The sequence below is a fragment of the Ailuropoda melanoleuca genome, chromosome 8 (genome assembly GCF_002007445.2).
Source record: "Ailuropoda melanoleuca isolate Jingjing chromosome 8, ASM200744v2, whole genome shotgun sequence".
NCBI classification, from domain to species: domain Eukaryota; kingdom Metazoa; phylum Chordata; class Mammalia; order Carnivora; family Ursidae; genus Ailuropoda; species Ailuropoda melanoleuca.
This window is the reverse complement of record NC_048225.1, coordinates 24285111-24300717: the sequence shown is the minus strand read 5'-3', so window position 1 is coordinate 24300717 and position 15607 is coordinate 24285111. Positions and strand designations below refer to the sequence as shown.

General features: G+C 46.8%; 1 protein-coding gene across 1 annotated transcript in view; it reads right to left on the bottom strand.

Moving 5' to 3' along the window:
- BARX2 (BARX homeobox 2) overlaps positions 1-6377 on the bottom strand; it is a 74058-nt gene extending 67681 nt beyond the window's left edge. The window contains exon 1 of the mRNA XM_002912690.3: positions 5783-6377. Coding sequence (XP_002912736.1) covers positions 5783-5969 — 187 coding nt within the window. The 5' untranslated portion in view covers positions 5970-6377. The remainder of the gene's footprint in view (positions 1-5782) is intronic.
- Positions 6378-15607: the final 9230 nt, after the last annotated feature.

The window sequence follows — 15607 nt, the reverse complement described above, 5'->3', positions numbered from 1 at the left end:
CGAGGGTTCGGCGGTGCGGGGGCGACACCCATACAAGTTCATGGGCTTCATACCAATGAGGGAGCCTCAGCTCGCGTGGCCTACCTAGCTTTCCATCTCTGTTCCTGCCAGACCTCAAAAATGAAGTGCAAATGGCACCCAAAAATGCTTCTGGCCTGACATGTATTCAGTCGTCCACAGTGAATGCTGAATGTGGGGCAGGGCCCAGGCCCTGGGTCTCTTGTTTTCAAGGGTGTCCGTGCGTATCTAAGTAAAATCAACCGTCGCCACTTACTATCCATACACCGACATGAATTTCAGATGCCCCCTTAGCTTGGCCCATGCAGCAAGGCTCCGTCAAGCAGCTACAGGAGTTCCAGGGAAACCTGCTCTTTTTCTTCTTCCCTATTCCTTCCTTTTGTAGGTTTTTGTTTTTTAGTTTAATCTCTCCTTACAATTTAACATCCTTTTAAAATCCTTACTGCTTTTCCTGCAGATTCCTGGGACCTATTCAACCTAACAATCTTTTCACTTCGATTCTTGAGGTGGGTTACAACTAGCCACTTTATACAGTCCATGCTTACATCCAAATGCGGTTTCAATCCAGAAGTACAACCCACAAGAACACCGGCAGACTGGCTTCATAAAACAGGTACCATAAACACCGTTTCATTTTGGCTGTATTTAACGAGGTTAATGTGACAAGTTGCCTGGCGAGGACACCCTTTAGGGGGAGTTCAAACAGAAAATTCCATCTGGTGAGCAAAAGTATTAAATTGTCACAATGTTCCCCGATCCCAATTCCAAACTGCCCAATATATTCTAGAGAACGACAAAGAAGGGCTTGGCAGTGGTTCTACAGAGAGAGGAGAAGAACTTGTAAAGTATCCCAACTGTGAGTCAAGATTTAGAATAGACTGAAATGTAATGAACTCATTAACAATGCCATCACCGAGCAAGAAGGAAGATCTGCTGAGCGAAACTGTTGAATTAAATGATACTGAAGACTGCAGACATTTGGAGAGGCATTTTAACTTGGGGACTAAATTTCAAATCACTCTCCCCTGGTTATTAGGGAAATCAGAACCAAAGAAGAACTTGCGGATGAACTCCATTCACCGGTTAAAACTGACCCCTGAGGAGCTCCTCAGTGTCTGTTGAACAAACAGTCATAAAATTTAAGGAGTATATGAGACAACAGCTGAGGAGGCCTGAAGAGCCCCGCTCCAAATATATTCTGACCCTCGATGAGTCCTATATCCTGGGCATCCCTCGGTTTATTTACCCTTAGAATGGGAACAGGAGAAGCAGTTATGAATAATTGCTAATAAAACTATCTGCTTCTGGCAGAAATACAGATGCGTGTTGTAATGACCACTCTCCCGAACTCCAGTTTACGTTTTTCCATCCACATTCCAGTCCCCTACCCTCAGGTTCCCAAGATCCTACGGGTTTTAGTCTCAGACTGGAAGACCGCACTGAGATTTGGGGCGTCTCTGGGGCCAACTCCATGAAGCAGTAGCTGGCTGCCACACTCCCAGAGAAGTCATTACACATGTCCCCACCTCCTTTCATTTTTTCACTGGGATGACACCCAATCTTTGTGATAAAAATGAACCCAAGGACACCAACCCAGAGTACGTGTTTCTCTTGGACCCACCAAAGGATAAAATGTTCTCAGTGCCACCTCTTAAGATAAACACCCTTCCCCAAGTGCCCCTTTTAATTGGCTGGTTGACTGTCCCTTGGGTGTGACTGCACGGATTTCTCCCGGGTGTGTAACCAACTTGGAAAAGTCTTCCTGATTTCTGAGTACCCTAAAAAGAAGGATGGCTATGTGTAGCGTGGACTAAAACTGTGTCTAAGCACTGATGTGACCCTAGTGCTTCACAAAAAAAGAGATATTCTGCTGAGGGAGATTGGTCTGTGATCTCTGTGGTCCCTTCCAGCTCCGGACCTCAACAGTCAGTTCTCCAAGGCTGGCCACTGTGACCAGGAGACCCAACAGAACCGTCCCGCCAGAGAAGGACAAAGACATTCGCCTGTAGGTTTCAGTGGATTAATTAAAAGCCATGTGCTGGTCACAGGCTGCAAAATGTCCAAATAGCTACATTCACCTTCCCCCGCAGAACGCACATGTGCGCGTCTAGAGTAATTCTAGGTTGTAAGTATAAATAACTATAATAGAATTGTAAGTAATTAGCACAGTAGGTTGGCTTCTCAGTATCCACAAGACAATGGATCTTAGGATAAATGGCTGTAGCCTTGTTTTCGTGAAGCAGGCTATTCATCTTTTCCCAACTCTGCCTGTCTCTAAAGATCAAACTGAAAGAGAGAGCCTTCAACAACGACCTGCCGAGATCTCTGCACTATACTCCATTCTGAGAAGCCAGATTTCTTCGGGCAACTTCCACCAAAAAGCATTAATCAACAACCAGGAAAATGAAATAATGCACTCGAGGGTTAAGTACTATGTATGATATCCTCAACTGCACCTCCATTTTGGCCTTTAATCACTGTCAACCACGTTCTAACGTTTACGAGAGGTAGCTCGTGATTTCTAAATGGCAATATATTTCCATTCTCAATGAGAATGACGGTTACCAGATTTAAAAAAAGAAAACAACCACCAACGTGTTATACACTAAATAAATCCTAAACATATTTCACACCTCATCAGTGGTCCGAGTAACAAATTTTTTCCAAAGCGAGGCTCTCTTTGGGCTTGGTTTCTTAAATTTTATTTTAAATCTAATGACAAATGTTCCTTCAGTTTGGCTTCAAAGGATAGGATTCCCTTTCTCACTGCCTATTACATGATATAGAACATCTCTTGGGAAACTTACATGAATTTAGAGACAGCCTTCTAAGCCTAAAATGACTGTATTTGTAATAAGAAAGGGCCTGTTACAACAAACAACAATTTTTCTGGAGGTTGAGTATTCCATCACGGTTACAGTGTCTAATAATAAATTTCTGTCAGGTGATCATCTGCCTCATGAAAAATGTTTCCATTTCTCAATTTACGTGAATACATGCTCTTCTGCCCGAGGGGATTCAGTACCATAAAGTGGCACTTGGATTACTAAATCTAAACAACGTGGACTGCTTAAGTATGTAGAGGTTTCTTAAATGCTGTAGCTTTTTTTTTTCACCCCAATTTTATATACTTATCGTGCAGGGTAGTAACATTTTTTTGGTTTCTTGGTTTTTTATCTTATTTCATTATTTTCTTATTTCATTACCTGACAAAGTTCACTTTTGGTAGCTATTTAAATCTTAATAACAGCAAACTGAAGGATGAGAGAAAGTTCAGTAACTTTAATTACAATGTATGCTTTTCCCTTGATTTGAACTTTTTATACATCGGTTCAGCCAAAAGTGCTAAATATTTATCTCTATCAGGAAAAAAAAAAAATATATATATATATACACACACACACACATAGTTGTATTGAATGCAGAATGCCAGTAACTTAATGCCATTTTTTAATTAATAAAAAAAGATTAAATTTATCTAGGCTAAGATTTTTGATCTTGAACATAACTGTTAAAAACAACAAAAATGCTTTGAAAGTGTGGTATCTGCAAAACCCTTGAGAAGTCACTAATGGGATTCCGATGATCTAATACATGTAAGGCTTTAACTGTAATCGTAAACCCACTAAAGGCTTATGACCTGAAAGTATGGACTATTGTAGCCAGTTTTTATGGGTTTCATTCCACTGGCAAATCCCAGTTTCTATATTTTAAATCTCAACTAGCACAAAATCACGACATTTTTCAAAAGAACAATCTAAAGAAAGTAAACACTGGAATGACAAGGCAAGAAAACCATTACCAACAGCCCACCCTTTCACACAAACTATCAATGAACTTCAAAAGCACAAGACCAAGCAAAACTTTTAGCTCGTGATACACGTGCAATTCATCCTTATACATTCTCAAAACTGCATATGAATCACCTTTTTCCTCTGACTTATTTCCATACAAGGCTCAGTGAAACACAGAACTTACCCAGCCCCTATTGATGACTGGATCACTGTTTTCTGAGGCTATTTATTACTCTTCCTTTTTTCTTTTAGCATGTTTTTGCTATGATCCAATTCTGTAACTGCTAAAAGCCAGGAAAATCTGCCTTCGGGTCCACACAGACCGCAAAGTCACTAAAAATTTTGCCGGCCCTGTGCTATACTTCAATGCTGAGAATCTTTCTGTTTAGTCCGAGGGTCCTGCAGGAATGCAATGTTGTAGCAGGATGCATTGAAATTTGTGATTAAATCTTTTCTTTCCTCAGAGAGGTTTGAGTTATTATAGCAAGTGATGATTTACGCTCAGTACAAGACTCAGCCTACCACCCCTACCTAATATACACGGAGACTATTCATTCAAGGGTTTATACACACATGGCAGGCACATAATTGTAAAAATATAAACATCAAGGATATCTACCTTATTTCTAAAGTTTTTTTATTTGTTTCTTGTCTCATATACTTCTTGGTCCTTAAAATTTAGTATTGCATGCATACTGTTATGGGCTATCAGGCCTAATTCTACCTTACAGATAAAATTTATTCTACGAAGGCATACCTGAATATTGTATTCATTTCATAACCAAATACATATGGAAACAACTTGGTTTTCAAAGAACTTTGCTGTAAGTATTTACATACATTATGAACTGATTTTCCTACAGGGACAACTCATCAAACTGAAAGAAAAATCTAGGATTCTAAGCATTGTGCAATAGAAGCTTCTGGCCTAAAAGTTAAAAAAAAAAAAAAGTCTTTTAAAAACACTGCTAGCTCTTCACTTTACTTTTTCAACGGAAGTATAACAAAATTATTTATTTCAGGGCACCCATGCAACAAACATAACCTCAAAGTTTCTTTTAGTTGGGAAATACTAAATTTTTACCTTTAGTTGAAAGCACAGGGGGTCACTTGTTTTTGATAAAAACTGTTTTAACTTCTTTTTTTTCTATACCTGCTTTTCCATAGCCTAAAACCTTATACAGCCAGGGCACTTTGAAACCTGGAGCTTCTCTTAATGCGCTCAAAGTTTTAAATACCTTCGGATTTCCTTTCCACATAAACCTACGACTTTTTCAATATATTTATTAAATTTTTTTTTTAATCTTTCCTAGTGGTCTTAGTTAGGCCCTTGTGGTTAGAGGAACCCAGACGTGAAGACTGTTTTTATTGTTATAACTGTTGTTTTTTTCAGTCGCTTAAAACAAAAGGGGGTGACCTGCTCAGCGGGCATCACAGGCCACGTATTCCAGAACCACTGCCCCAGAGGGAGATCCTTTTAGGTAAAGTTCAATGATTTCAGGATTTTGTTGAGAAGCTCAGGATACCGATTTACTTGTAAATTTCCCAGTGGAGACAAGAGGAGGTTGGACAAGCTAACTCCAGGGGAGCGACGCCACTTCCTGAAACGGTGATTTTAGGCGGGGAACCGGGTCAAGTGTTTAAACTTTCTGACCGAAAACCACAGCGGCGCTGGGCAGGAGGAGGCTTTCTCCCGCGAGCAGGGTCGCCGGCGTGGCACGAGCGGCCGCTGCTAGGGGCCCGCCGCCTCCGCTCCACTTCCAGCCTTGCGATCGACACCTTGCCTGGCCCGTCCCAGGTCGCCGACGCCTTGGCGTTGCCCGCCGCTGACGAGTCCAGACCCCTGGCACGGGCACGGGAGAAGAATCCCCTCGCCCTCCGGTGGGAGGACGGAGGCGGGAAAGCGCCCCACAGCCGCGCGAAAACCACGGCACCCCACTAAGTCCCCCACCCCCAGCGGGGCGTCTTACCGGTACAGGAATGCAGGGGCTTGGGTCGCACGACCAGCGACGGGCAAACGGAGTAGAGGGAAAGTTTCTCAAAGTAGTCGCAGGTCTCCTTGGAAAGGATCTCGTCGATCATGAAAGTCTTGTAGCGCCGCCTGGCTGCTTTGAGTTGGCCGGGCGAGCTCAGCCGCAGCTCCGCGTGGCAGTGCATGGTGAGCCGGGGAGAGCGCCGGCCGGACGGGGCCGCGGGGGCTGGCGCGCCTGCGGGGGCCTCAGCCCCGCTCCTTGGCCGCCCGGGGAGGCGGCGGGCAAGGGAGGAGCGCGGAGGGGAGCGGGCACCGGGCGCGCCGGCCGCGCGTCTAGACCCACCCGCGGATCAGCATCTTCGCGGAGCCTTTTTGGGACAGCGCAGCTGTCAATCAGTGTGCGCTTCCTGCGGGGCCCGGTGCTGAGCCGCGCCGAGGGGCGTCGGCGCCCACCCCGCCCAGTCCGCCCGTGCAAGCCGGCCTCGGACCTGCACGCCTCGTGCCCGCCTCTCTCGCTCGCCTCCTCCCGCCTCGCGGTGTCTCGCGCTCCTCTGCCAGCCTCTCTATTTTAAGACACTCGCTTTGGCTCTCCTCCCCGCCCCCCTCCTGGGAAGAGCTCCAGGTGTGTGTGCCGAGTGTGCGCGCTCGGGTGTGCGCGCGGTGCGGGGAGCGCGCGCCGCCCCCGCCCGCGGGCCGGGTCTGGGCCGCTCCTCCGGGACGCGACCCCGCGCACCTCCTGGGCTGGGTCCCGTGCGCGCAACCCGCAACCCGGGGAGCAGGCGCGTCTAGGTCTCTTGCCGGAAAGAAGTCAAGTCCTTGCTGAGGCTCGCGAGGCTGCGGGCCACAGAGCCAGCGCCCCAAGGACCCGTGTGTCTTTCTCCCCGGTTTCCCAAGGACCCGCGGCCTCCCCTGCAGTTCACTACGCTCTGGGCCCGCGCGGAACCGCACACTTGACCGCCCCTACGAGATCCCAAACCACGCCTGACCCTTGCCCTGACCGTTATCCCAGTAATAAATTATACAAATGAAAAAGCAATCCCCCAAAAGCGTGCGTTCTTTTTTCTGTTTTAAGGTTTATGAACTGTTTTCGCCGCCGGAAGGGCCAGCGCGATCCCGGGGTTCCCGCGGGCCCTCCGGCGGTCAGTCCCACTCGAGGATTCTGGTCGCCCGATGCTCCCGGCAGTGTGGCTTTCGTTCCTGGGTCCTGCACGACGCTTAGGGTTCGGGGAGCCCCGAAGACACGCGCTTATTGGGTGGCTTGCCTCCCTTCTCCTGGGCTCCCAACCTCCGAGTCTGTTCCAATCAGTATCAGTACGAACTTCTGTGTTAAATTGGAATTGGTGGGCGAGGGGGACCCCCCACACACCCAGTCTCGGCGCCCGGGACGGCTCCGGCCACAACCGCCCGGTGGCACCGGTTTCCCACGATTTTGTCTCTGAACTGGTGTGCGCGGGGCCGGAAGGAAAAAGCAAGAGAGGGAGATTGAGAATTATAGACGCGGATGGCCTTCTCCGAAACCGAGTTTGGGGCTGGTGACATCTCGCTGGAAACCTGGAGGCGGCCCGGAGTCGCGGCGGGCTCCCTGCAGAGCTGCTCGCCCAGGAGCCCGAGTTGCCGCGGTTGCAAGCGGACCCGCGCCCCTGGGCAGGGGTTTCAAGTCGGACGGAAGGGACACACCTGGAGGACTGAGTAGGCGCTTAGAGAAAATAGCAAGAAGCCGAATTAGAGCCTGGTATTAGACATGGCTCACAATGCGACTTTGAGGATCTTCATTCTCGATGTGTTCCCGGGTGCCGGGGCTCCCTACTCCTCTCCTCCTCTCCATTTAGAATTGTTTTCGTTCATTCCCCACGCGCAGGCGGCTCCAGGGCCCGCGGAGACTTCGGTCAGGTGTCCCGGCGGCGGAGCGCGTCCCGCTGCAGGACTCGAGGTCGCCGCGAGGGGCCCGGGAGCGCCCCGGGCTCTGGTGACCAGCAGTCCCCGCCGCCTGTCCGCTCTTCGGCGCGGGGTAGGGGGGTGAACCTCTCCTGGGTGAGCCCGGGCTCCGCCGCCCGGTGCCAGCCCCGAGGGGTTCTCCAGGGCGCGGGCGCAGCGGGGACCGGTGGCGCTGCGAGCCGGGGACCGGTCCCAAGGGCGCGACGCCCGCTCGAAAGACAATCGTGGGTGGGGGGTTATATTTTCCCCCTGGCAAGCGCGGAGCTGTTGACAGGAGCCTAGAAACGGAGTGTTTGGTGGGATTCGAGAGCCCGCGGCGTGGGGGCGACCCCACCCGCAACGCGGACCGCGAAGCGTGCTAGAGCGCTTGGGGCGCAGCACCTGAGCGACAGATTTTCCTTTGCGCCCGGCGACCCTGGCGAGGGACTGAGCGTTACCCGTGGGGACTGTTTGTCGGGTCCTGCCTGGAGCTTACAGGACGCGCTTACCCCGAGTTACTCTTCCGGGCCCTGCCTCTGCCCGGCCCTTTCCCCCTGCAAGGTCTTTCTCCCTTCCCAGACTTATTTTCCCCAGTCTCACTCTCCCTGTTCCTTTAACTGCCTTGACTCCTTCCACCTCTTCCCCCCATTCCTCCCTTCCCCCCACTCTTCCCAACACTTCGGCCTCGCCTCCCCTGTGGGACGTCCCCCCTCCTCTTTTCTCTTCTGCCCTCCCTTCTCTTCTTCACCCCATCTTCCATCCTGGTTTCTCTTTTTCTTTCTGCCCTCCTCTTCCCTCCCTTGCCTTTTCTCCTCTTCCTCTCTTCCTTCCCTCTCTCCACATCCGGATCTGCAGCCGCGCTCGCATGTCCCTGCGTCGCGGCGGGGCCACAGGAGAGGCTGCCGGCAGCGCGCGGCGGGGACAGCGCCGAAAGTCCGGGTCACCGTGACCGGCGGGCGGGAATCCGCCTCCCCTCAGCGCCCCCCCCTGCCCCCCAGCCCTCTGCTCCCCGCTAGGGCTCTTGACCAAAATTTGCTCACACTCTCCTGGAAACTGTCCTTTGATTTGAAATCTGCAGTGTTTTAAATAGCTTAAGAATTTTGGTTCAACTCCTTGGATTTTCCACCTTCCCGATTTTCTGCTATAGAGGCCAGGCCTTTCAGAGGAGGTCTGAGGGCATATGTTCCAGGTGTAGGGGACAGAGAGATTCCAGATCGTGGAGTCTGGGGCCTCGAGCTCTCTGTCGCTTATAATCGAAGTTGAGACTCAGTTTTTCATTTATAAGTGGAAATCGGAATACCTACCTACTTCACAAAGTTGGCCTTTCATAATCCATGCCCTTACACAAGCTGTGTCCCTTATGGAAATGCCCTCCACAGCTCAGTCCCTCCCTCCTTCGCTGCCTGAAAAACTAGTTCAAGACCCATTTCAAATGTCACCTCTGCTGAGAACCGTCTCCCCGCTCCTCAAGGCTGTTGATTCCTACCTCTGCCTTAGCGGTTCCTTTTTGCACTATTGTTGCACGTTTATTTCACCCACTGGAGGGCAAACTCCTGGTGTGTTCTCCAGCCTGGCAACTGGCACACAGTAGGTTTTCAGTGTGTCATGAATAAATGAATGCAGAGGGAAGCTTGGGTGACACTGTCCATTAAGCATTGGACTCTTGGTTTGGGCTCAGGGCATGATCTCAGGGCTGAGATGGAGCTAGAGTGGGGCTCCACACTCAGCGCCCAGTCTGCTTGAGACTCTCTCCCTCTCCCTCTGCCCCTCCCCCGCCTCTAAAATAAATACATAAAATCTCTTAAAAAAAATGAATGCATGAAAGCTGGGATTGTTACATAATGTGTGTGAAAGACCCAAGCACGTGATGGGACTTCAAATCTTAATTTGTTGTACTGAATTTGTCTTTCTCCTCAAATGAGTCTTTGCGGCTCTCTTTCCTTGATATTTTTGGTGTTTTAGGAATGGCACCTAGCCCAATTCCCATTTTGCTCCCATTTCTCTCTTTTCACTCCCTCTCTCCTTCTCTCAGGCTGTAAAGGGCTTCTGTGGGAGGAAGCACACCCCGGCTGTCAATCACGAAGTGGGGCTTTGGTCAGGAATAGTCAGGGGTTTAGTTTCCAACATTAATGAAGTGGCTGGAACAGCAAACATCTGCCAAAGAGACTCAAACCTTTTCCAGCTGCTGGAGACCCACAGACACTTCCCAGCCTCCAGTGACTCTACCCAGGCAGTGTCTTCCCCCCGTGCCCAGGGAGGGGAACACACACAAAGAGGAACGGTCCCGTCTGCGCTGAACCACACTTGGGCAGGCATAGAAGGGGCTAACAATTCATACCCTCCAAGAGGTTTCAGAAAATCAGCCCCCCCATTCCATCTGGCACCTGATTCCTCAGGATAGAGCCCAGCCAGAAAGAAGGGGATGAGGACATCTCTGCAATGTTGGGAGGCTCTGACAATCAGAAACCAAAGAATCCCTCTTTCCTACTTCAGCTCGTATCTGGTATCTCCACTCAACTAGAACTCATAAAAGTGGGTTTTTAAAAAAATATGTATGTATTTATGTTAGAGGGTGGGGGGAAGGGGCAGAGGGAGAGGGAGAGTCTCAAGCAGACTCCACACGGAGGATGGAGCCCCACCGGGGGCATGCAGCCCGATCCAGGGTGTGGAGCCCAATGTGGGGCTCAATCTCATGACCCTGAGATCACTACCCAAGCTGAAACCAAGAGTCTGAAGCTTAACTGACTGAGCCACCCAGATGTCCCTAAAACAAAATGGTTTTGAAAAATCCTAGGGCTGCATTTAAATTGCATGCAGGCTCTAACCCGAGATGAACTCAGCTTGATGTCTAGTTTATGCCTTTTCCAATCTTGGACTATGTGTCGATGTAGATATTCAGAACGAGCCGTGCCAGAAGTCTTATAAGTACATTCCCACCAGCTTTTCTCCAAAGAGGAGAAGGGGATAAAAGAACTTTTTCTATTCTAATAAAGTGTATTTAATAACTTGTATTTCAGTCGCAAAGTTTTGAAATCGTTTCAGACATGTAAAAGCAAGAGAGGGAAAGCCTTGTAAGCTAATATCCCCCTGGGCCCCAGGGCCATGCCAAAACTGCTGTATGGGGAGCCCAGAGCGGCTGTCCTGCACAAGAAGCTAAAGGAGGTGCACAAGGAGGCTGGCTTATTGGTAATGATGATATTAATTTACAAAAACTGCTCTCATACATTGTAAAGCATCTTTTTAAGAGAGGGCAGAAATGTCATCCACTTGATAAATGGGTTTGGGAAGGTCTGACTAAATCCTTCTGTCCTTTCTCAAAACATCTTTCTGGAGGAAAAGTTTAAACTGAAAAAAAAAAAAAAAGCAAATCAACTCAGACAATAGTTGTATCTACAGTGGCATGGAAATGCCACTAGGGCACCCCATGTTTCCAAAAATTTTAGAAGTTTGGTATACAGATTAAAATAATTTCTTTTGCTAATCCTTTCCCTCCCCCCCCTTTTTTTTACTGGTGCTTCCCTGGCCTCAAACAGCCCTATTTCTGCCACTAGCCTGTATGCCTCAATTACCTCAGCTGAGTGACATAGCCAGGAAAATAAAACGTAATCTCTCCTATCTTTCTTATAATGTGGTGAAAACCAACATGGAAGTTTAGAGCATCCCAGGCTTTGACATTATTTTTTAACCCTTCACTAAGGAGAAAGCTACAACCAGAGAGAAAGAGAAAAGGCACTTCTCAATATTCAGTGTAGCGGTGCCCTCACTGTCTGGGGTAAGTGGAAAGAACTTCTGAGCAAGGCAAATCCGGGTGCCATCCCTACCCAATCACTCAGTAACTTCCATGACCTCTGGTCTCCACAGTACCATGTGGGTGATACAGCCCGCTGCAAGGTTTGCTGGAGGGTTTCACGGAAGAGTGTGTGCCCAACACTCACTTACGCAAAGCCAGTCTTCCCTCCACCTTTACCCTGAGTGCAATACATAAGCAATCGACTACCAAAAACCATCCCAGGGATGCCTGGTGGCTCAGTCGGCTAAGTGTCTGCCTTCGGCTCAGGTCATGATCCCAGCATCCTGGGATGGAGCCCAGCATCGGGCTCCTTGCTCAGCAGGGAGCCTGCTTCTCCCTCTCTCTCTCTGACAAATAAAGAAATAAAATCTTAAAAAAAAAAAAGTCACAAAATAAAACTGCATTTTCAAAAGCCCAGAGCCTTTGCTGTTTCACATGTGTTTGGGGTTGGTGTTGGCTCAGTGTTCAAAAGCCAGGATCAACGGAGAAATAAAGGGGGGGGGGAGGTGTTGGAGTGTGGGACTGTCGTTAACTATCAAGGAAATGGCCTGGCCACCAAGAGTCCCCAAAGTGCTCCTTAACATCTGGCACCTCAAGCCACAGACCCAGCACATCTGCAGGAGTCAATCACTCCAACCGGCCCTGGCTCAGTTATAGTTGTTCCAGGAGAAAAAAACAAAAAAAACAACAACAACAAAAAAAAACCATGATCCTGCACCCACTGGGTGACATCCCATTCAAATTATCTCATAAAATATTTTATTCTCTGTTTTGCCTCAAGCGGGCCTCGGCTAGGTTTCTCGTGAATTCTTGCTAATCTTCCCTAACATGGGGCCAGTCAGCTACCCAGGAAGGCAGGATTTCAGAGAACAAATGGGGAGCAGTTGAACACTCCCTGCTCCTGCTATCAAGGACAGGAAGGTTCCTGTGTCAGCCAGCACAGGGAAAGCTTCGAAGGGCCAGTCAGCCTTCTGAACCCATGAAGGTAAAATAACATTCATGAGAGCTTTGGGTGATTAAAGAAATCGCTGACATGACTGTTATTAGCTAATACAGAAAGTACTGACTAGCAACACGGGTGCCGTGTGCCCGTCAGAGAATGCAATGTTCTTGGCACTCCAGGTTCTTAAGAAAGGAAGATTGTAGAAACTGCTGGATATAGGTGGTAAGCGCCTGCCTAGTTCTAAGCGTAGAGGGCATGTGTTTGCTCACACAGCTGCCTGGGCCCAGAGCCTGTAAACTTTCTTTTTTTAAGAGGAATGAAGAAATGGGTAGGAAAGAGGAATTTTTAAAGAGTTAAGAAGAGATATTTCAAAATCTTGTTGGTCAGGATGCCTGGGTGGCTCAGTCGGTTAAGCATCTCCCTTTGGCTCAGGCCCTCATCCCGGGGTCCTGGGCTCGAGTCCCACATCGGGCTCCACGTGGAGCAGGGAGCCTGCCTCTCCCCCTGCTTGTGCTTGTGTGCTCTCTCTCTCCACCTGAAAAATAAATAAAATCTTAAAAAACAAAAAACAAAACAAAACAAAAAAACCTTGTTGGCTAAACAAATTCAAGAGAAAGCCTTAATTTCAGGAGAAAAAGGAAAATGGAGCCAAGCTGCCCCACCAAACGTTCATATTTGCAGTGTCCTTCTCTCCTGGGCTCAGTCTAGGTTAGTAGGCCTTGGTGCTGGGAACGGCATGTAGACNAACCAAACGTTCATATTTGCAGTGTCCTTCTCTCCTGGGCTCAGTCTAGGTTAGTAGGCCTTGGTGCTGGGAATGGCATGTAGACAGTTTCCTTTTTCTTTCTTTCTTTCTTTCTTTCTTTCTTTCTTTCTTTCTTTCTTCTTTCTTTCTTTCTTCTTTTCTTTTCTTTTTTAATTCATCCACATCTTTCTTTCTTTCTTTCTTTCTTTCTTTCTTTCTTTCTTTCTTTCGATTTATTTATTTATTTGACAGAGAGAGCAAGGCGGGGAGGGGCAGAGGGAGAGGGAGAGAAATCCTTAAGCAGACTCCGTGCTGAGCACCCACCTGGGCACGAGGCTTGATCCCAGGACTCCGAGATCATAACCTGAGTGGAAACCAAGAGTCTGACACTTAACTAACTGAGCCACCCAGGTGCCCCTAGACTGTTTCCTTTTCTAAGAAATAAACCTCAATTTGAAATATTTCTTATGATGATTAGCTTTTAAGAGAAAATTGAGCTCTGTAAGCTATTCATAGTGAATACTTTCATTATCAGTAGAGATTACAACACAGCAAATGTGGTCAAGCAAAATGGAGCATCAAAAAATAATATGGAAAGTTCTGGTATTAAACACTGTCATCTAAAATGCCCAGAACCTAAGAAAAATGCAAACATATCATTTTTTAGATAATCTGAGTCAAAGGAAATTTTGCTTCGATTTTTTCATCTGGAGACTTTTATGCAGAGAAATATTCCATTTCACTCTGAGTAGACAGCCCCAAGGACCATCTTTATAGATCTCTAATGCTTCTCCTTGCTTACTTTCAAAAGTTACAGGGATGCTAAGATCCAAATAGGCTATAAATTACCAAAGTATATGAATGAAGCGGTGCCAGTCTCTATGCATCTCAGTGACCCAAGCAGCCCGCGTTTTTAAAAGGGAATTGAAGTCATCACAGAACAGAATCCCTGCAACTATTGCCAATTCACATCCTGATACGTTTACTTAACTCAATTATTGAGTCTCTTAGATTATGTCTACATAAGCTGCCAAAACATCTGGCCATTTCAATCAGTTCAATAAAAGGTTCTGCCAAGCCAAGAGAAAAATTAATCAAATTAGTCCTTTGTATAGGCAGAACAATGGATTGTTTTCTCAGGGAAGACAGTAAGTGGATACAGCTCAAAAGGTTTTGGTTTTCTCTTCTGAAATCAGAACACAGTCCATAGTTCCTGAAGGAGGTTGTGATTTTTATCAAGTTAATGTTTGGGAGGTGTTCTGACAGAATTTCAGTCCAAAACATTATCAGTATGAAGATGACATAGCCACGTTTCTGAGACAATTCCGTGCTCATTTGAATTCTCTGTTCTCAAGGCTGGGACCATGCCAGAATTAAGCCGGCCTGTGTTTGCTAAATGTTGAGAAATAAAAGTAGCAAAACTAGAAATCACAGAAGAGTATTTATTCCCCCTGGAACTTACTAGCGTTCCTGTGAGCAAGTGACCTCACTTGAGGAATCTGACACATGATTTAAATTACCAAATGTAGGTGCATATAGCTTTCATCTAAATCACTGTTGCACAAAATGTTTCTCTGTAAAATAGAAATAATGTACTTCTTTTATTTCTTCAGATAATCTTCTAAGATATCTTCAATGGATATTTGGAATTTCAAATCATTATCTTTATGGAGCACATAGAGACAGCCCCAAGAAGAAACAACTACTCAGAGAAGGGGAGGGCAAGTTTTGGGATCCTAGCCCAACTTTCTGCTCATATTACCCCATTTTCCTCTCACATTAAGGTTCTCACACAGGGACTAAAAATCCTCTGATCCAAAATGTTCTATGGAATGATTTGGTTCCGAAATCTGTATTAGAATGCAAACTCCTACTTGAATAAATGCACTTGGAAGAAAATATTTTCATATTCATTTCGGGCAACATTAAGTACAGCTAATCTACCCAGGTCCAATTTTATATGGCTTTATTCTCTGTGCATTTATTTGAAGTTTTTTTTTAAAGCCATAGACAATTAGAAATAATTATTGTTATAACTGAATAATGTAAACTTTATTGTCTGAGATGACTCACCCTCCCACTGAATATTCCAGAGTACATGATCTCTTAGGCTGATGTCTGCGTATAACTTGTTAAATGTCTATAGCTTAACTGTTAAGGGTTGTCAATGAATCAGAAAAAAAAAAAGAAAAGAAAGAAAGAAAAAAAGAAAAAGAAGAAAAAGAAAATAAAAAAGAAAAAAAGTCTTTCTGTCTCCTTTGGGAGAGAAAATAGCTCTTTACTTCAAGGACAAAAAAATTAAAAGAAATCCAGTTTGCAGGTAGGAGGAAGATAATTTTTGAAAAAAAGAGTTGTATTTAGAACTTCAATCCAAGGAAAATCTTGCTTTATAGAATCTGGGGTCCAGTTAAGGCAAGGATTTTAGCTTTGA